Source organism: Phalaenopsis equestris, unplaced genomic scaffold (genome assembly GCF_001263595.1).
Source record: "Phalaenopsis equestris unplaced genomic scaffold, ASM126359v1 Scaffold000536, whole genome shotgun sequence".
Classification (NCBI taxonomy): domain Eukaryota; kingdom Viridiplantae; phylum Streptophyta; class Magnoliopsida; order Asparagales; family Orchidaceae; genus Phalaenopsis; species Phalaenopsis equestris.
In genome coordinates this window covers 202,056-223,128 of record NW_018164976.1, presented here as the reverse complement: position 1 = coordinate 223,128, position 21,073 = coordinate 202,056, and the positions used below count along the sequence as shown (strand labels likewise).

Genomic DNA, 21,073 nt, shown 5'->3' with positions numbered 1-21,073 from the left:
TTTTTTTTATAATAAAATATATTAAAAAATGGGGGCTTAAAAAAAAACTCATAAAAATTTTGCCTTATATATATAAAAAAAAATTATAATATGTAGTGAGGCATTGCTACATTTTAAAATAATGAGGAGGTCATTCTTGAGGAGCCCCTAATCCTTCATCATTTTATTTCCCATATATTTTTTTTAATTGTAAATAATTAATTATATTGATTTCATATAGAAAAGGATCATGAATTGACTTTCTCTCATAAATTATAATTAACTTCTCTTATATCATACTTATTTTTAAATAGAAAAAAATCATTATTTATATGAGAATATTTTAATCAGAGAGTTAATAAAAAATCCAAATTAATTCTTAATTTTTTTTCTTAAATTGGGGCTGAAGTAATTCTTTTTAGGGATCATTTTAACTAATATTAAAAAATAAATAAATTCTTGGACAAATAACCCCCTTTAAAAGTTAAGAGGCTATTTTGACACTTATTGTTAAATAAGTTAGACAATGTGAAGTTCGTTAGGATTTCTCTAGATAATATGGGAAAATTATTGCATCAGGACTGTCCTAATACAGTTTTACATCAGGACTCCAATCAGGATCTATCACGCGTACAAACAAACCCACCCATATATTAAATTAATTTTTTTTCTTTTACTAAAATATGTCTGTCTATACACATGACAAACCCTGAATGTGGTTATGATACAAAACTGCATCAGAAGTGAGTTGTTATGCAATAATTTTCTGAGATTATGGGTGCCTTGTTATAATGGATAATTAGCTATAGAATAAAATAATTTTCTCCTTCGAATTGGTCGCAGGGATAAAATAAAAAAAGAAAAAAAAAAGGGACTGCCGGCCTAAAAATAATACCTTAATAATGACTCATCTTTAAATAATACTGAAATATTAGAAATCAAAGAGAAGCCTACACTTGGACATCGAGATTCCCATATTTCCGGATCAATTCCAAGGGGTTTCGGCAACCCCTATGTCATGATATTGTTGTCATTATATTATAAAAATTGTCCAAACAGATGACATGGGCAGAACCAGATTATATTTAAAGAGTGGTTAAATTACCCTTCAAATATGTCATAATATTGTAAGCATTATAAATATTTTATTTTTTTTCAAAAATGTCCAAAAAAAAAAAACCAGCTTTCTTACAAAACCATACTTTAACAGTTAATTGCAGAAAACAACTTAGGGTTTGTTTGGGACAGCTGTAGCTTATGGAATAATCTGTTGATAATCTGATTAAAAATAATTTGTTAATAAGCTAGGTGCGGTAACTATTATAAATTTTTATTTATTTGGAAAAGTGAGACCGCTGCCAAAAAGCTGTCACTGCGCTGCTTTTAGCATTTTCAAAACGCATGAGTTGTTGAAATGCAATTTACCCAAACAGTACAGGTGCGTTTTCAAAACGTCAACGCACCAAATAAGCTGCCCCAAACGGACCCTTATTTGGGATTGCTGCAACTTCTTTAAAAGTTCACTGTAAGAGTGTGGTGGGAAAAATCCTTTGAGAAAACTAAAATAAGGAAATAATTTAATTGCTGTCATTATCTGATTGCCAAAAACAACATTTCACCACACCATTTTTAAGAACAGCAATAATTCAATTATATAAACAGAGCTATTCTGATGGTTGGAAATGCAACACTGATAATTGCATGTCTAAATGCAGCAAAAAAAAAATGTAAATAAAATAAAGGGGGCCATATATAGCAGGAGAATAAGGTATTCATTCAACTACAATATGAGAGGTCTGAAAGCTGCTAATTTAAGAATATTGTTTACCATGCTGAAAAGTAAGATCAACCTCTGGACAATGATTTTTTTCATTAATTTTGCGCAAATGAAGTTATAAGTGGGATATGACATATAAATTTAAAAAAAAATTATGATATTAAAAACATAAACTGAAAAGGGAATAATGAAGCTAAGAAACCCTGCAGCAAGTAGAAGTATAGATGCAAAACAGAATCCGCACAACTGCTGCTTAAACAACCAGAAAATAAATCTTAGTGGGTTTATCGTGTGACGTGACGCAATTTCATTGGAATCCTGATGTAGTTCTGCATCAGCACTCCTGATGTAATATTTTTTATCTTGAGAAACCGAGAACAGAATAGTATATGGACAAACGGCTCATAAAGCGCTAAGCTCCAATCATTAATTAATTCCTTCATAGACTCTCAGAGACCAATATCATAACTATAGTATCTGTTTATAAATAAACACCATTTAGCCAAACAGGCTCAGAACGAGCATTGTTATGGATCCAGTCTTCTAGAACTCTACCCAACAATAAGGAAAAAATCTAGAATCCGCGCAGAAATTTTTATGCGACGAAAGGTAAGTATTAAAAACTACGAAAATGGCATAAACAAACAGGCTCAAGAAGCACAAGTATCCAATCATTGATTCTTTCACAGACTGTCTGAGCTCAGTGGAGTATCTATATAGTATTTATTATGCATAAAAAAAAGAGGCTGAGTTGAACCTATGGAGAAGGCATCCTCATAGTTTTTAATAGAAACCCAATCTCCAGAATTCCAAACTATATTGAACGCCGAGACACGACAGGTCATGAAAACTTCACATGGATCAGAAAAAAATAAAAACAAGAAGTTTAGATACTCTACAAAAACAATCCAAACAACGTCATTTATACCAGCATATCAGGTTTTAGCTCATCAATAAGGTACTTGAAACATGCCAGAAAAGAGAGAGCCCATACAAAATGTTTGCAACCATAAGTTGAGTTACAGATGATTGAAAGAAGAACAATATAGCCAAACAGGTTCAGAGAGCTTATGAAAAGAGAGGAGTTGAAGATTGATTCTTACTGCCTTGGGTCAAATACATGGTTACATGGTGCAAATTATCGTAGCATCCTACTATATTACATTATTTACGCAAAAATTAATCACCCTCTAAGCGTCTCTGTAGTCAAATGCATTTCCAATTTATTATTAGAAAAGGAAAACTGATATACATAAAAACATACATACAAACATACGCGCGTTCGCACGCACACACATATATATACATAGAGAGAGAGAGAGAGAGAGAGCCACACACTCACAGGAGATCCCCAGCATCCACACATGGTAAAGAAAACAAAATAAGAAAGAATAATAACTGAAATAGATATTTACCGAGAAGTTCTTCAACAAATTCCCTATTCATGAATGATGTATGGAAACAAATTAACTGTTAAAATGCATACCTGTAAACAAATGGAGCTGGAAAAACAAGTCAACATGGAATGATAGATATGGAATATCACAAACGAGTGAGGGAAGCCATTAACAATTACGAGACTGCTGTATAAAACAGTTGGTCATTGCATCCTTTTCACCTCTTGTGTTAATATATGCATATCATCTGATTAAACAATATAGGTCTTCTTTAAAGGCTTCCGTCCTCTCTTTCTCTTAGGACTGCCAGAATCGGTCATGAAATTGAAAGCATTGATTATTTCTGCATCTTCTTCATTCCATAGGATCTTAGCAGCATCAGGCTTGGCCAGTAGCTGCTTCGCAACTAGAAAACCAGCAATGGACCATGTTTGGTAGAGACGAGATTGCTTTCCAATGAAGCGACCGCTCTTTGCATCGTAATATTCAGGCCACTTATCTATAGAAAGGCGCCTCTCGGCAACCTCCACAGCTCTTGCAGCAAGTTCCATCCTATTCATCTTTATGCATGCTATAGTGAGCTGCAACAGAAGAAAGCTGAGGACTTAGCCAAATTACAAGGAATATGGAAATAAAAATTTCTTTGGCTTATGGCAGCCAACATTATTAGAAGTCTTGACTAGATTTCTTGACGTCGGTACTATGAACGACATTCTATTAATTGCAATTAAGTGTTGATTATAGGAAAATTTATATGCGTGGTGCAGAATTCTTATGTATTTACATATCTCACACCTAAACTTTATATTTACATATATAACATTTTGGTGCTTTAAGCCTACGCGTGAAAAATGTGTATTTCACTTTGAAAAAGTGTTAATAGTGCTATTTTTTATACCATATTAAAGATTTGAGTGCTATGTGTGTAAATATGAAAGTTAAGGTGTGAGATAGCAAATACATAAGAATTGTGTGCAAGTTAAATGCCCCTTGTTCATATGTGATCTAAAGTGTACTTTGATTGATTCTTTCTACACAGCTTCTGGCTATTTTGGCCTACCACTCTTGGTATAACCATTCCATCGACAAAGATGAGCAAATGTTGACATAAATCCAGAAATCTTTCAAACATCTAGTTCCTAGCTTTAGCTTGTGATATGCAACATAGTTAGAGGCATCCAATGCAAAGGAAGAAAATCTTATAAAGCAAAACCAATATCAAAATTTTCAACAAAATAAACTTTAAATTTCACAATGTCTGAAAGTACATTCAAGACTAGAGGCCTATATAACGAATAACCAACTCATTAATTGAAACTAAGAAAAAGTATGTAGTAACTTAAAATTGAATCTATGAAAGCATTAAAAACTCCCAAAAAAATAATCTTAGATTACAGAAATGTATTTGAAACAAAAATGAAATAAAGAAGACAGATACCTGCCACAACAAGGTTGGCCAAGATCCTCCATTGTGATAGGACCATGGCCTGCACCAATATATGAAGAATAATGAAAAACAGAAATATAAATAAAAAAGAACTGAAATATGGAGAAGAAGAGCTCTTTACGTGTTTTTAGGATCACTGCCTGTGATGATTCTCCATTCCTGTCCTTCAAGCGCTGGATAACATATCTTTAAAGGCATATCTGCCACTAAATCAGACCATTTAGCTTCTATGAGATCCAAAATGGCATGTGATTGTTGTGTTGTCGCCAAACTACTTACAATGGACCACAAATTCCCTAAAGAAAAGAAACGGAAATCCATGTGAGCCGGCTGCAAATTCCCAATCAAGTAACCCCCTTTATCAGGTATCCATTCCACCAGCCATGGAGGGATCTGGTCAGGATAAATGTTGAACTTGTTAACGGCATCATAAGAATATTCCTCTGTCTTGTAACGATAGATCTCGTTTAATTTTTTCATATCTACCCAATAATATTCCCTAATATGGAAAGATAATGCTATCAGCCGGCTATTCAATGCTCGGAGAAGATCTGCTGATCCATCTTCAGGAGCAAGCATCTCACGTGCACATAAGAGAGCTGAATAAAAAAGTGCCTGCAAAAGCAAACCAATTTCTCAAGTTATAACAAAAGCTTTCTTTTCTGTATGTGGCAACAGAGTACTTTAATACCTCTTAACATTGAAACTCGGATGGAGTGGCTATTATAAACAGACTAGCTGATATTTCTAATATTTATTGAAATGGTTGAAATCACTAATCAGCATAAGTGTGATGCTCTCAAATGTTAAAAAGCTTATTAAAATCAGAGTCTCTGGATGAGTGATTTGATTCAGGAGATTCTCCAACAGGTTGGGCCAGTCAAACCCACACTAGAGTGTCAGCGATATCAAGTTGACGACCAATTTTGATAGGCTACATCAAAGAGTTTGGGTTACTTCAAAGCCTCAAAGACATATAGAAGAGAAAAACAAGGCTTTGTCCAAATAGAAATTGCTTCCTCATCAAAACAAGGTGAATTGGTCACATGAGCTACAACATAGAAATTATCGAAAAAAATAAAAGGGAGCAGACCAAAGGTATTCTCAAAAGCCAAATCATGCTGGCTATATGATCCTTCGGTCACCCCTTTTTTTGAATTTTTCCTTATAGAGGGTTAGCTCTTTCACATTAGACCTAACTTTTTCTTAAGCTAGAGGATATTTAGTAATTTGAAGTATCAAAATTCAAATAGAAATTGCTTCCTCATCAAAACAAGGTGAATTGGTCACATGAGCTACAACATAGAAATATCGAAACAAAATAAAAGGGAGCAGAAAAATACCCCACCTGGACGCTTTAATTACTCTCCCCTTCACGTTTTCTCCTTAACTGATTTGTCTGATAAGGTTAAGACCCAGCTCTGACTCTAATTGAAACCTAATAGAATGAAAACTTAACTTTACTTTCTTCACCAAGAACCTTAATACTCTAAAGCGCCAGAAACCAATCCTTTTCTAAATTACAAGTTCTGCCTCCTAAGTTAAAAATTTACTTTCCGCTTTGCTTTAGCCATCAACAAAAAGAAACAACGCCATTTTCATATTCCCAATCACAACTAAAAAAGCCTCAAACCTTAAAACCCTCCCCTTCTGACTTTAGGAGAGAATTCCAGACACTTCAGATCATGGTATCAAAGCTTTTCGTCCTCCTTGTCAAAGATATCTCCCAAGATGTTGAATACCTAATATGGCAAAGATTTAGCAGAAAAAAATTAAAACTACGACACCATGTAGAAGATTCCCTTCCGCCAACAAAGTATTCTGGAGGAGATATCAAAGAATGTTTAAAGTTATGTTCTGTTGGTCTTCCATATCAAATTATGTTCTTGTAGACGATAAACACCCATACCTAACATCAATGCTACCAATTGTGCGCATCTCATAGGGTATCAACATGAGAAAAAAGCCATTTAAATAGAGATGATAAAAAATCCAAATCATGACATGGAGGAGCTAAAGCTGTCGGAATAAAAAAAGAAGATAATTTATCATTGGAGAATACAAAGAGGGGGGTGGACAACCTAAACTAGTAATGTAATAGATTGTCTTAATAAAGCAGGGCAACATATTTTTTTTTAAATGCTATAAGGAAATCATGAAAATTATGAATTCTTTCTTTTTTATGATTTTCTGCAACTGTTTGAAGCTTCAAACACTCATCAAAAGCCATACTACAATCTTGCGGGTACTGGATGCAACACAAATTTTGATGGATACAATCACCTAGTCAGTTGGTCTTTGGTCAGCCGATCAATCCGTGCACATTTCACACAGCACAATCATTACATCTTGCATAGTGAAGGGAGTTTGGACTACCTTTCAAAAACACCTGCATAATCAGCTTCTCTCACTAGATCCTGGGAGTTGTGAAGGTAGTGCTATAAAAAAGTAAATTCTAAGCCCTGCCTGGAAAAATCTAGTCAGCAACTTTAAGTTCGCTATATCTAATGGTATCTCCAAACTCTAAGACAACAATACCCCTGACCTCTACCAACCATGCAACGTAATCATTATACCATCTCATTTAGTGAAAATGGAGGTCAACAAGACTACCCATCCTCAATTATCACCCCAAGCAACCTACCATTCCCATCAAGCTTTCTCCCCCATCCCTTATGTAGTGAATTTTCAAAGGAGGAACAGACGGTCGGACACTAAAATTCAAATTTAATATTATTACTATCACTAACAATTAATCATACAAATAACCAAAAGAATCAATAACCATTTAAATTTTAATTCAAAATAAGAAAAGTAATTGTAAATTAATTACGTAATATTTTCTCTACTTTCATTCATGTTCTAGTACTACAATTTAAACGTAAAAATAATTTGTTTCAAATATTATGAGCTATTAATAAGACTGAATATTTATGCTTCTAAACCACATTAATGTAATGAAAAAAAAACAATATGCAAACTAGCCAAATATAATAAATCAATATAAATTTTTTAATTATTCATTATTCAATTATAACCATTCGAAAAGTTTTTGAACATTCTATACACAGTATCTTCTCTAATAGGGGGATTTACATACATAGCACACAAAACTTAGGAAATTAAAACTTCACTCAAATTTTAGTATTTACTTCTGTGGAACTTAAAACATTAAATTAAAATCTAAAAAAACACTAATGCTCGACTTTCATCATCTCCCTTTACCTTTCTTCATGCTTCAACATCGAGTGCAAGCTGCTGCCACCGCGGATCATTTGTGTTGAGCTCTGCCTTGTCGAAGCACAGCTCAACGACAAGCTTCTCCGGTTTTCTCAACATTGTTCTAGGGTTTGGTTCATACTAGCTTGCAGTTTTTTAGGTTGCAAGGTGAAGCTCGTTGACGTCGGCAAGTTCCAAAGATTCAATATCTGGCTACATAATTTTGAGGAATAGGAGGTGAAGGCTATTATTTCACTGTTCAACAAGTTTCTCGACTACACACAGAAGAAAAGATAACTTCTAATTTATAGTGAATGCGGCGAGGCACATAAAGGTGGCTGAGTTATCGTTGGAGTTCAAAATTGACGATAGTTGAGAAAGTCGAGATCCGTCTGCCATTCTGTCTGACCTTAGGAAGCACACCGTCAATAAGATTATCATGGCCATCGTCCAAGCAAACAACCAGTTCAAAAGCCCGCCTTTAACCAAGTTGACGCCTTCAAAGCCACCGCTGGCCTCATCGAATTTAATAGAGTTAGTGATGCGCTATAAAAGTAAAAGTAAAGAGTAATGTTTGGGTGCAAAAGTTGTAAATATCAAGGTTTTGTGTGTTAAGTATTTAAATCACCCTATCTTATATTGTATATATCATTTACATCCGTCCCGACAACATCATCTAAATTGTACCCAATAAGTTATATCAATTTTAAGTTTAGGTGCACGGAAAACCTTAGTATTCCTAATTACAACCATAAGGGGTGGACTCTATAAGTCAACCAAGCCATGCAAATATACTATATAGATTATTTTATTTACATTCAAAAAATCATTATATATCTCTCTATAATAATTACTATATGTAACAAATTTAAATGTACTTTGAGATTTGTAACATATATTTTAAATATGATCAACAAAATCTAAGAGTAAATAAGTCAAGAGCAATTTGTAGTGTCAATTTATTCAAAGAAGCATCCATATCATTTAAAGCATTTGATTTAGAAAAAATCAATAACACCACTATAAAATAGAAATAAAAGTACTTATCATAAGCCTTATTATGCAAACACTATAACTCGATCTCGACCTCGCTCTTAATCTCACGAATTGGTATTCCTATAAATTACTCTGATCGGATAATAAAGCACCAATGAAATATAATTATTTAAAATAATTCATTATTCTTATCTAACTTTGCTTGCAATCATTCTTTCAAATTTAAACAATATTTCGCTTGAATTCTTCATTATAGTTTGACCACATTAATACTTATTACTAATAAAATATTATACTCAAAATCATCTAAGTAATTTAATTGTTAATAATTTAATAATGACATGTTTATTTTGGAAAATTTTGCAAACACCTACAAATTTTTATTTATAATTTATAAATATTGTAACTACATAATTTTAACTAAAGATATTATTTCTTAACACACATACATGTGTTTTTATGTATATCAATATATATTACTAAACTATTAAACTTATAAATTTTTATCAAATATATAACTTAACATTATAATTTTTATTTTATAACCTTTATTTTGAATGTGTGAATTAAAATATAATTATTTGTATCAAAAGTGTTGGAGACGAGTTGAAGTGGGGGGCTTACCTACCATAGTCACCCATGCGGTAGAAGAGCCGAACCGGCCGGATCCACCAGGGTGACCAGGGCAAGCCAACCAGCCGACGGGTCCAAGGCTACAATGTTGCATTTCTTATTCAGAGTATTGAGACTTTTCCTTCTCTATTTGTCACCGTTACCTCTCTGTTTTCTGCCAGCCTTCCCTTCTTTTTCTAGTTGCAGCTCAAAGAGGAAGCATCCCCTTCCTATTTTACCTTCTAGCTATTATATATTTGTTGTTTTCCTTGCTTAAGGTTAATTTTTAGTCTTTCTGAATTCAGATTTCTGTCCAGCTCGCTATCTGTGGTTGTTTTCCCTTCCAGGGTTGTATCCAAAGGTGAGGAGGTGCTCCGATTGTAACTAGTTCGAGGTGGTGATCGTCTCCAAAGGTTTGAGGGGTGCTTCAAATGTAACTTGATCCCGCGGACCCATCTTCCCCAACTCCCCTCCGCAGTGTCCCCTTCCCATGCTTCCAAACGTCAACCCATGCTTTTGGGTTGCAGAATCCCCCCAAAGCTTCCTATTGGTTGCCACCCCAACCCATGAGTTCTCTTCCTTTTGGGTCGCAGAATCCCCCCAAAGCTTCCTATTGGTTGCCACCACTCTTGTTCCTAGCTTCCTGTTGCTTGTTGTCCATCTACTTTTCGCTATCCTACCTACCTATGTGCCTATCCTCCTACTGTTTGCACAGACCCCATTCAGGCCTGTTGCTGATTGTCGCAGCTCCCATCCAAACCTCATGTTGATTGTCGCAGCTCCCATACAAACACCTGCTACCAGTCGTTGCACATCCACCTCCTTTCCTGCTTGCTTTCAAGCCATTGTCCACCCCTCTCACCCTTGCCCTAAAGAATCATTTATGTTTGTGTTATTACTTCCTTATTATCAAGAGTCTTAGTTGGTAAAATCATTAAAACTCAGCAATAACATTTTCATTTCTGTTGTGATTTGGGTTAACTCTCATAACATTTGGTATCAAAACAAATTTAACCCTAATCCTATCCTAGGATTTTTAAGCATCCGCCTTACCACCCCACCAAAAAAAATTATTTCCTATTTTCACGTCATAGCCAAACTTTGACTTAACCCTAATTCCTCCTTGTTGATTTTCAAAATCAACAACCACAAATTAATTTTCATACACCTTTAATTCGTCGCATACACCCTCTTTCACCTCCCAACCTTAAACTCAAGTCATGACGCTAAGGAAATGAGTGCTTGAATCTACCTGCGAAGAGATAAACCAAGAGCTTCATCGTCTCCAGCAGAGACTTGCAGAGATGGATGAGGAAACACATGGGAGACTTACCCTTGATGGTGAGAGAGAAAGTCGGGGAGGTAAATGTGACGAGAATTTCAACCCCTTCCATAGGGAGGATTTTAGTGAGGAAAAAGAAAGGGGAAGACGTTTCAAAATCCAATATCAGAGGAGGCCTAGTGAGGAAACATTATTTGGAGGACACAAAGATTTCAAAATAAAAATGGATCTACCAAAGTTTGATGGAGGAATGGATCCATATCATTTTATCGAATGACTACAATCATTTGAGAGAATTTTGGAGACAAAGAGGTGCCAGAAGATAAAAGAGTGAAACTTGGAGTTATCAAATTAAGAAAGAGTTCCTTACACTTAGACAACTTGTAAAGACGAAAAGAGAAGGAAGTGATAAAATATTCAAATGTGAAAGGATAAAGATAGCGATGAAGAAAAAATACCTCCCACCCCATTACTGCCAGCATATGTTTTTGAGACACCACCACCTGCAGCAAAGAGACTTATCAGTTGAGGAGTTCATGATGCAGTTTGATCAGTTGTAGATGAAGTGTGATTTGGTCGAGCCAAAGGAACACACCATAGTCCGTTATCTCGGAGGACCTAAAACCCGTTATTAACAATGTGATACAATTGTAGTCTTATTGGTCACTTGGAGATGTCCATACCTTACCATTGAAAATGGAAAGGCAGCAGAAACAGAGTAGGCAACCAACACTAGTCAGGTAGTCACCCACAGTTGGAGACACCAGTAGGAGCACACCTCAAAGATTTGAGAAAGTTGGTTCATATAAGAATAAAGTGACCCCCAACGAGAAGAAGTCACCCCCATAGATTTGGGCACATCACCTCCAGCTGCCTGACAAGTTGGGTTGTTTTTATCAAGTAGGGAGTCATGGAGGAGGTTAGCAATGACGAGGCTGCTGAGGAATAAAGGGAGTATCATCTTCTATCAAATGAAGGAGAGCTTCTCGTGTTTTGAAGGGTCCTATAGACCGAAGATACGAGGGATTTGAAGTGGTTTTGTCACAATATATTCTACATTCGTTGCACTGTGAACGCCAATGAATATAGTTTTACCGTGGATGGAAGGAGCAACAAGAACGTTAAGTCTATACAAATGGTGGAGAATTCAGATCTTATAACTCAGAGGCACTCACAATCATATTTTCTAATGTGGCTAAAATAGGAGAATAGAGTTAGCATTGACCAGAGGTGCCTAGTAGTGTTTCCAATTGGGAGCAAGATGCAGGATCAGATGTGGTGTGACGTGGTCCCCATGGATGTCTATGACCTTTTGTTAGGGAGACCATGGTAATTTGACTAGAGGACTGAACACGATGGATTCAGAAACACATACTCTTTCGCCAAAGATGAAAAGACATAATCCTCCCTTCAATAGAGAACGAGATCACCGGTGCCTTTGCCAACACAGCAGCATCAGTGGGCCCAGTTTTGGTGACAACAGAGGATCATAGGACTAAAACACCAGTTCCAGGCACGAGACAGACACGACAGAGAGCAATTCAGGATATCACGGTCGATACCTAACCACCACAATTTGGGGAGGTTCAGGCTACCTTCACATTGGATCAAGTTGAGTCGACCCTAAAGTACTTTGGAAATATTCCGTAGCATAGACGAGATACGCGGACTCGGTTCAATTCAATAGTGGACCCCGATGATAGCGGATCGATAGAGATGTATGCTCGCAAGTGGAGGAAAATCCTTCGGTGCTTTGGGAGGCAATATAGCTTACAGTGGGACCCATGTGTCGTTAGAATTGAAGATGGAGAACCAAAAGCTTCGACAAATGAAGTCGAAGCTCCCCCAACCCCAAGAGACTGACGCAAGGTCTTACCTGCTGCAGTCACTCTATGGAAGAAGGGCAAAACCGGCTGATTCAATTAGGGAGAACAAAGCCATCCAACCAAACGACCAGTCCAAGGCCACAATGTCGCTTTCCTATCAGGAGTGTCACGTCATTTCCTTCTTTGTTTTTCACCCTTGCCTCTCTGTTTGATGTCAGCCTTCCCTTTATTTTCTGGTTGCCGCTAAAGGGGAAGCCTCCCTTCCTATTTTATCTCCTAGCTATTATATATTTGTTGTTTTACTTGTTTGAGGTCATTTTTACTGTCATTCTGAGTTCTGATTTTTGTCCAGCATGTCGTCGATTGTTGTTTTCCCTTATAAGGTTGTATCCAAAGATGAGGAGATGCTCCGACTGTAACTCGTCTGAGGTTGTGATCGTCTCCAAAGATTCGATGGGTGCTCGGTTGTAACTCGATCCTGTGGGGATACCTATCTTCCCCAACTCCACTCCACAGTGTCCCCCTCCCATGCTTCCAGCCGCCACCCCTGAATTCCCTTCCTCTTGGGTCACAAAATCCCCTAGAGCTTCTTGTTGGTTTCCACCACTCTTGTTCCTAGCTTCCTGATGCTTGATGTCCATCTACTTGTCATTATCCTACCTAGCCTACCCACCTATCCTCCAAATGTTATTGAAGACCCCATCCACGCCTGTTGCTAATTGCCGCAACCCCCATCCGGACCTCCTATTGATTGTCGTAACCCCATCCCGCCACTTGATGCCTGCAACTACACATCCACTCCCTTTCCTGCTTGCTTTCAAGCCTCTGTCCACCCCTCTCACCCTCATTCTAGAGAGTTTGTTATAGTTTGTGTTGTTATTTCTCTATTATCAAAAGTTTTTGTTCGTAAACCCTTTGAATTTCAGCTATAGAATTTTCATTTCTATTGTGATATGAGTTAACTTCAGTATCACAATTATACTTTTAATTTATAGGAGAATTTAAAGTAGGCTTCAATATTTGCAGATAGTTTGTATGCAGCTCAATAAATAAATAAGAACCTCAGCAAAAAAATGCCATGTTCAAAAGTCCCAAGGAAATTCAAAAATTAATTCAATCTCCCTCAGGAAAAAAACTTCTCAATTTAGAAGACTGGGTCATTTTACTTAACAAGCTTTCTCAAGCTCATCTCCTTTACACGCCTATATATAACGGGGTTCTTTATAACATGGATAATCATATTAAAAAAATGAATGGACTGTGATCTCAGTCATGGTTCTTACCACTCACTTCCGAACTTCACAGCAATTTTGAATACAATGGGATCCTATCCATGGTTTCTACTACCCCTCCCTCCCTGCAAACACATCGCAAACATAAAATGAGAAAAGTTTTCCGAGTTTCAGGTCCTCCGGACTGCTTTCAAGTACTCTACATGAAGAAACCAGATTATAATCATCATCGTATGCTCTGTAATCATCTCCAGCATGCTTGCTCTAATCACCCAATATTCTAATTAGGTTGAAAACTTAGCTCTAACACTAGCACACAAACCTACTAATATCAAACCATTAACACCATTAGATTACTCAGAACACACACCTTCTCAGGAACCTCAAACCAGCTCTTTCTTACGCGATATAATCTCCACCAAGAAGACATAGTGCCAATACTTCCTTCTTCCATCTAAATTCAAGCCATAAACAAAATGTTAAGCCCAGACCTCCCGCCACACAAGCACCAATAGACATACAGTCTGAAACCTAAACGGTTATCCATCCAAATTTAATAATGAATTCCTTCAGCCTACTTTTGAATAACACAAGTACGACGTTGACGCATAATTTCATAGAAGAACATAAAATCACCAATTTAGGGGCATAAGCTCCATGATAAACAGACATATGCACGGTTCTTGTGATTCCAAAAACATGTTTTCACTGACAGACTGATTATCATTAAATGAAACAAATGCATCCTCTTCACTTCCAGCAAATACAAAATTACCTGAATTTCAAGGGGATGGCCATGAATTCCCATACGTCTATCTATCATGCATGAACCATCTGTCACCAGTAATGTAGGAAACATGTCAAAGCCATCAGAAAGACACAATTTTAGAATCATTGTAATTCCTGTCTGTACATCAATTCTCTCCTGAACTGAAAGATCCCCAGAACATTTTCCATATGCTCTTAGCAAAATAATCCACCATAATCCTGCAATTAAAAGCAACTAAATGAAGACTTTCAGTTCGTACAAGGAATTAAGAATAGAAAAGAGATTTTCCAAGTGACAACTGTGAAATTAGTCCAAATTTCCTAATGAATAAACAATAAACAATAAACAAGCCAGCAAAGATGTAAAAAAGAGTTGTTCTTCAAAATAAGCCCGTAATATGCAAGATAACAAATGATAGAGAACAAAAATTTAAGTGCTAGAACATCTTACCTGAATCTACTGGGGCAACACGCCCTATTGCAGCCTCTCCGAAGTCTGGATCCAGCACCTCCTCAGTTGCGGAATCATCGCCATCTAGTGGAACTGTCCGAACTTTAAAGCTGGCTGGCATCAGTCCTTGGCCTGGACTGTGGCAGTCCATAGTTTTCTCCCAGCTCTACCATGATATACCAAATGGTTGTAAAGAATTGCTAGTTAGAAGTTAAATCTAACATCTAAAAACTAATTAACTGAAAAACAGTATTACAATGGCGAAATGAGAAGTTGATCATGATAAAATTCAGCCCCTCCCAAAAAGCATTGTGCAACATATCTAAATAGTAGAACAGTTACAAGATGAGGGCCAATATTTCATGTGAAGTTCAGATTTCAAAAGAAACGATAAAAGATTTATATCATCACTTAAAGCTGATGCAATGCTCCAAATCAGTTACTTGCTTCGGAGACGTGCAGAGAACACAATTAGAAATTTGAGAACATCAATAAAAGAAATCAAAGAAAAACTAACATCGACAAATAAAAGTAGTCTACTTTAGAGGTATACGGAACACAAAATGATGTTGCTTAGATCTTGGTTCTTTACAATAAATCCCTATAATTATGTTAATGACGTTGGCAACTTCACTTAAAATTTTTTTGCATCAAAGTCAAAATTTTGATGTGACCCCAATTAAGTAAAAGAGTAAAATATTATTCTTGTGACTAAGCGGGGTTGGGTAGCATTTACATTTCCTTATGCATCTAGTAAAAAAATGTTCACCTTTATACGTCTATGCTCTATATCCCTCTTTCTCCAACGTCGATTTGTTATCATTACATAAGGAGAGATTGTTAATACCATGAGCATATATTTTTCATCACGTGTTACGATTGGTTCATTAGTGGCTTGATGATGAAAAACCTTAGGCAGCGTCATCTACTACTTTGCTTAGTATTTAACAGGCTAATTATTTAAAACAAAATCATGGATATTCATACATATGACACTAAGCTTACTTGACGCATTTGCAACTCAAAGATAAGCTCAATATGAAAAATTCATGGAGACCCAAGATTGCAATTAAGATTTGAAGAAATTTATTTTAGTATAAAGATAAAAGGTCAAAACAGTAACCGGACTATTTGTATGAGGAAATTTTAATCCCAACTATCTAATATATTCAATTTAATCTCTACACACCTCACTTCTGATTCAAAATATTTTCTCTACTGAACTACTTTAGATAAAACTTGAAAAGTTGAGGAATTAATATAAATCAAATTAAAGGAGTCTAATAATAAAATTAGACACATTAGATAGTATGAAATTAAAATAGGCCCCTATAAATAGTCCGGGGGGGGGGCCATTTTGACCTATTTTTCATTGGCTGTGTAGTTATAAATTTTTCATTATACTTGAACTAGTTTGATTTACCTAAAGATGGAAGGATAATGAAAAAGAGTTCAAACATTGATTACATTTTTTACAACTAAATAAAAAGATGTTTTAATTATTCTAACAATATTATGTTCATATAAAACGAAATGGAGCATTTTAGTTAAAGCTAAATATACTCATGTTCGAAGTTGCATAAGTTTTGAACTTGTAGTCATTGATTTTAAGGTAAGTTAAGGTTATGTAAATTAATTTAGAATTAATTTAAGTGATGATAAAAAATATGATCATCGCCAAAAATAATTGAAACATGTTTAATTCATTATATTACTTGTGTTTGAAACTTTGACTTTTTAAATTATGATTTTTTTTTTGAGGTATTTTTAAATGAAAATAAAGTTAATGATATTTCATATTTTTAGCAAAATTTGAAATTTTTACCAAAACCTTTTTACGCATCAATTTTCTACAAATCAATTTTCACATTTTTCAAGGCCGTTTATTATATTTAAAATGTCATGTTAGTTAATTTGTTGGAAGATAATAATGACTCCCCACAAACCCATTAATCATTCCTTCTTAACTACGTTAGCACATAGCTAATCTTTAATGTTTCTTGCGGCCACTTTATGAAAGCCGAACCTTTCTTGATTTTCCCTTGCGCAATCGCCGTTGTGTTTCCCGTTCTTTATTTGTTGTGTCAACATTCTTGATTTTGCGATTCTCTCTCTCTTTTTTTTTTTGCTCACCGCCTTTTAAAATCATGATTCTTGCCTTTTCTTCCTGCACCGGCTCTGCACTAGCTCCTTTCCCTATTAAAGTGGTGGGTTAGGGCAGTGCAGGACTAGCCTCTAGCATTAGCGAGCCTCCACAACCCTCTTCCCCTATTCTTTCGGAAACCCAAATAGTACGTCTTCTACTCTCTCTCTTATCCTGAAGTCTTAATAGTTCGTCGTTCTACCTTCTCCCTCACCTAGACAGGGTTGCCAACAATAGGTGAGTCTTCTTCCTCTCATTTCCCTTTTTTTTCTTTTTCTTTCTTCTCCTAAGGAATGATTAATTAATTTTCTATATATATATATATAGTGATAAAATTAAGTTGTAGTTCATTTAAATTGAACGTTAATGTGATATATCTAATTTCAAGCAAAAGTTTTAAAAATATTATTGAGAAAAGTGACAATTTTATTCTTAACTTAGTTCTGCTTACAATAATTAGAATATTTAATTATATGACCTTCAGAGGGGATTTCAGGTCAACGGCATGAATTAAATTTTAGTAGATTAAATAATCTCATATTGTTTGCATTGAGGTCAGTAGTTATTATTTATTAAGGCATAAACATATCATTCGTCGTTGTAGGCGTTATCCTTAATATTTGTATTAAATTCCTATCTATTTATAGTTTTGTTAGTCATACTATTTGAATTCTATTAATATTTGCAAGTAGATTTCATTTCTTGTTCATAATAAATTTCATGTGTAATTAGTCTTGTTTTATTGTTGTATAGATTTCTATTTAGTTATGTGTGTAGTATTGATTATTTTTTATAATATTCATGTATTAAATTTTATTGTTGTATTTTACAATTGTGTATAAATACTGATGAGCATATTGTAAGTTATACTCATATGACTTGATTATCATGCATAAAGTATGCACGATATTATAATATTATTATGTCGGTATTAAAACTTTTTTATGACTAGGTGGACCGACGGGTACTCAGAGAAATCATTTAATTTTTATGGAATTGATGCCCACTTGTTTTTTAGGATGTTGTAGAAAATCGACTGTATATAAATATATTAATATGTCTACATTGCACTAGCATACTTAAAGATTATAGGTAGTGTTAAAAGAATAATAAATCATATGTATATAAGTACATCGGATATTTTGACATAAATATTCATATAAAAGTGCATAGGTTCAAGTTTATATTCATGAACATGAGCATTTGTCCCTCTTTTATTATTGCAAAATTTTGTTAGTCTATGTAAAATATAATATCGTTCTGTTCTACATGCCCCTCTTCATTATCATTTTCTTACTTTAATAAAAATAGTTATTTACTAGGCTTGAAATGTTAAACTTGCTCGTTAATATTTTTATATAACAAGGTATCTCCAACAATTTGGAGAATCGTTTTCTGTGAAAAATGCATATAATGTATTAATAAAAGAAAAGGATTACAAAAGAATGCAAAGAATAAAAATATGCATGTACAAAATGACTCCTATCATCACTAGGAATAGCTGAAAGATTAATATACCCATTTACATCTTTCAATACAAATTCCTATCTAAAGCTAAAGTAGCGCCAAAATGGGTTGCACAGTTGCCTTCTCTCTTAGTATGCCAAAAAATCATTTCTTTAAAGGAGGCCAAAAAAGAAATATCTTAGCTTAGGCTGCGATGCCACTCCCAAAACTTCCTAGTCACCGATTCACACATACAGCGGCTGATATTAATGTTATCTCCTTCGAGAATGACAACTTTGTGTTCATACATCCAAGGCTCAACAATTCGTTAGATGGCAAGGATGGCCTAGACTTCAACTCTAACATTGTCCCAATGCTCAAATCTGCGGCCCGTAGCAATAATAATGCTCCCTCGATCATCGCGGATAATTGCGCCCTCCCAGGCAATACCAAAGGATGAAAGAGCCCCATCAACGTTGATTTTGATCCATCCAGGGGGAGATACCAGGGTGAAGGAGAAAAAACCTTTTTGGTTGGCTCACATACCACTGCTCCCGAAATGGAAATAAATCCAAATTGGTAAGAGCTTCAAGCATTTTATTAGCAATCGTGATTGTTGTCCTAGAAGATTGGCCATGGACTTTTGTGTTTCTAGCTCTCCAGTAATAATATACAACATAACAAAAAAAACCAACCCAGGAGAAAATTTCCTAACTTAAGATTTATTTTTTGGTATTTTTAATATTTATGTTAATTATTATACTTTTCTCTTTTGATCTTGCATGGTTATTTCTCTGTTGCCTTCAATTTTTCTCTTTTATTTTTTGATTTTTCTTCAATGGTCTCAGTTGTTGAACTCTTATTTAAAAAATGAAATAAAATTTATCTTTCTATGTTTATTTTCGTTATTATTTATATAATCTTTTTTTTTTTGAGAAAATAAAATAAGTTTATATTGCTTTCATCATGTGTTGCATTGTCGGGATGTAAAAATTGTGAGACCTGGGGTGTAACACACTTAGTAGAACCTATTAAGCGATTGTGAGATCCTCATAAAATAGTAACGACTAGTTTAATAGCAGCTAAGAGGTAATATTTTACCATACTTCTATTAATAGGGTGAAGGGATTTTTCTCTTTTTGAGAAGCCCTTAAGCCTACATTAAAGGTGCAAATAAGCTATAATACCGCATATAGAAAGAGGAGGATGTGTCTGATGGATAAATCAATTGAAGGAGCACAAAATTGTTCGGACAAAGTAATCACCTTGAAGTACTTAGTGATCTCCCTTTCTCAACCTCTAGTAGTTAATTTGTCCTTGTTTCCATTAGTATAAATTTCAATCTATCAATTAGAGAGATTTTGTATTTTGATTCGTTTAGCATTAGTTTATTACACCACCAAAGCCTTGATTGGAAAGGTAAAATCACTTGCAACAAAATTCTTAGATTTGTCTTGCCCATAAGGAAAGGTGTTTTCAGTTATGCCTTTCATGGTATTGAGAGTACATTTGGTGTAAGTTTCATCCAGCATAGAGCTTCTCCTCCACCATAAGGAAAACGCCATAGCTTGATATATGAGGGGATTGAGACGATCCATGGGCAATGTGGTACAATTACAACCCCAAACCAAGCCTTGAAGGTGGAGAGACATCACGGTAGTATGAGGTCCATACTACCTTTCAAAAATAATTTCATCATCGAATTAGGCAACAAGAGTACACCCAGTGAAGCACCTAAGCTGAACCCGCCAGTGAAAAAACCCGTACAAAGTTAAGAAAATGTGGAGACTGTCGGTAATCCTAAATTCATCCCAGCCAGGAAATGCTTCAAGTACCACATATTTGAGCACATATTGTCCAAACAAAAGGGTGAAATTCTTCACCGAGTAGAGTGCAGTGGAGGATGCAGAGGGTAAAGATCAAGAAGAGGAGAATGAAAAGAAATATCAGCTGCCCGTAGATGAGGGAGAGAAGCTAGTAATTTGATGGATCCCTGACAACCCACGAGAGAGTAACAGTTGCTTGTCATAATAGATGTGAAGGGAAAGGTGTGAAGCCTTGTCATAGATGAGGATAATTGTGATAATATTATATCTACACATATGATAGATAAATTAAGTCTCACTACTCAAAAGTATTCTCAACCATATTTCCTGACTTAGTTTAAAATGAGGAGTAAGATCAATGTTGACAGGAGCTACATCAAAGATTTTCTATTGAAAATAAGTTTCAAGAGCAACTGTGGAATGACGTAGTACTTATAAATGTCTACCACATCCTAATAAATTGTTCTTGACAGTATGATCACTACACATATTATGCGGCTACAGGAACACGTATTCTTTCACAAAAGATGGGATCTCAATGCACAATTGTCTTGGAAGGAGTCTAAGGTGTTTAAGGATGTGATGACACGAACGACCTTTTTACAAGTTATGAGAGAGGCTAATGTGGGGGCTAGGGGAATGCTTCAACCCGATTCAGCAGGGACCTACCAG

At 35.3% G+C, this 21,073-nt stretch overlaps 1 protein-coding gene across 2 annotated transcripts in view; it reads right to left on the bottom strand.

The window, feature by feature from the left end:
* Positions 1 to 2,836: 2,836 nt before the first annotated feature.
* The window catches only part of LOC110028885 (neutral/alkaline invertase 3, chloroplastic-like), a 25,462-nt gene continuing 7,225 nt past the window's right edge, over positions 2,837 to 21,073 (bottom strand). For both annotated transcript variants that reach the window (XM_020730922.1, XM_020730921.1), the window contains exons 3-7: positions 14,987 to 15,152; positions 14,543 to 14,754; positions 4,722 to 5,215; positions 4,592 to 4,640; positions 2,837 to 3,734 (exon numbers count right to left, since the gene is read on the bottom strand). In XM_020730922.1, the coding sequence (XP_020586581.1) occupies positions 3,405 to 3,734; positions 4,592 to 4,640; positions 4,722 to 5,215; positions 14,543 to 14,754; positions 14,987 to 15,152 (1,251 nt within the window). In that variant the 3' untranslated portion in view covers positions 2,837 to 3,404. The remainder of the gene's footprint in view (positions 3,735 to 4,591; positions 4,641 to 4,721; positions 5,216 to 14,542; positions 14,755 to 14,986; positions 15,153 to 21,073) is intronic.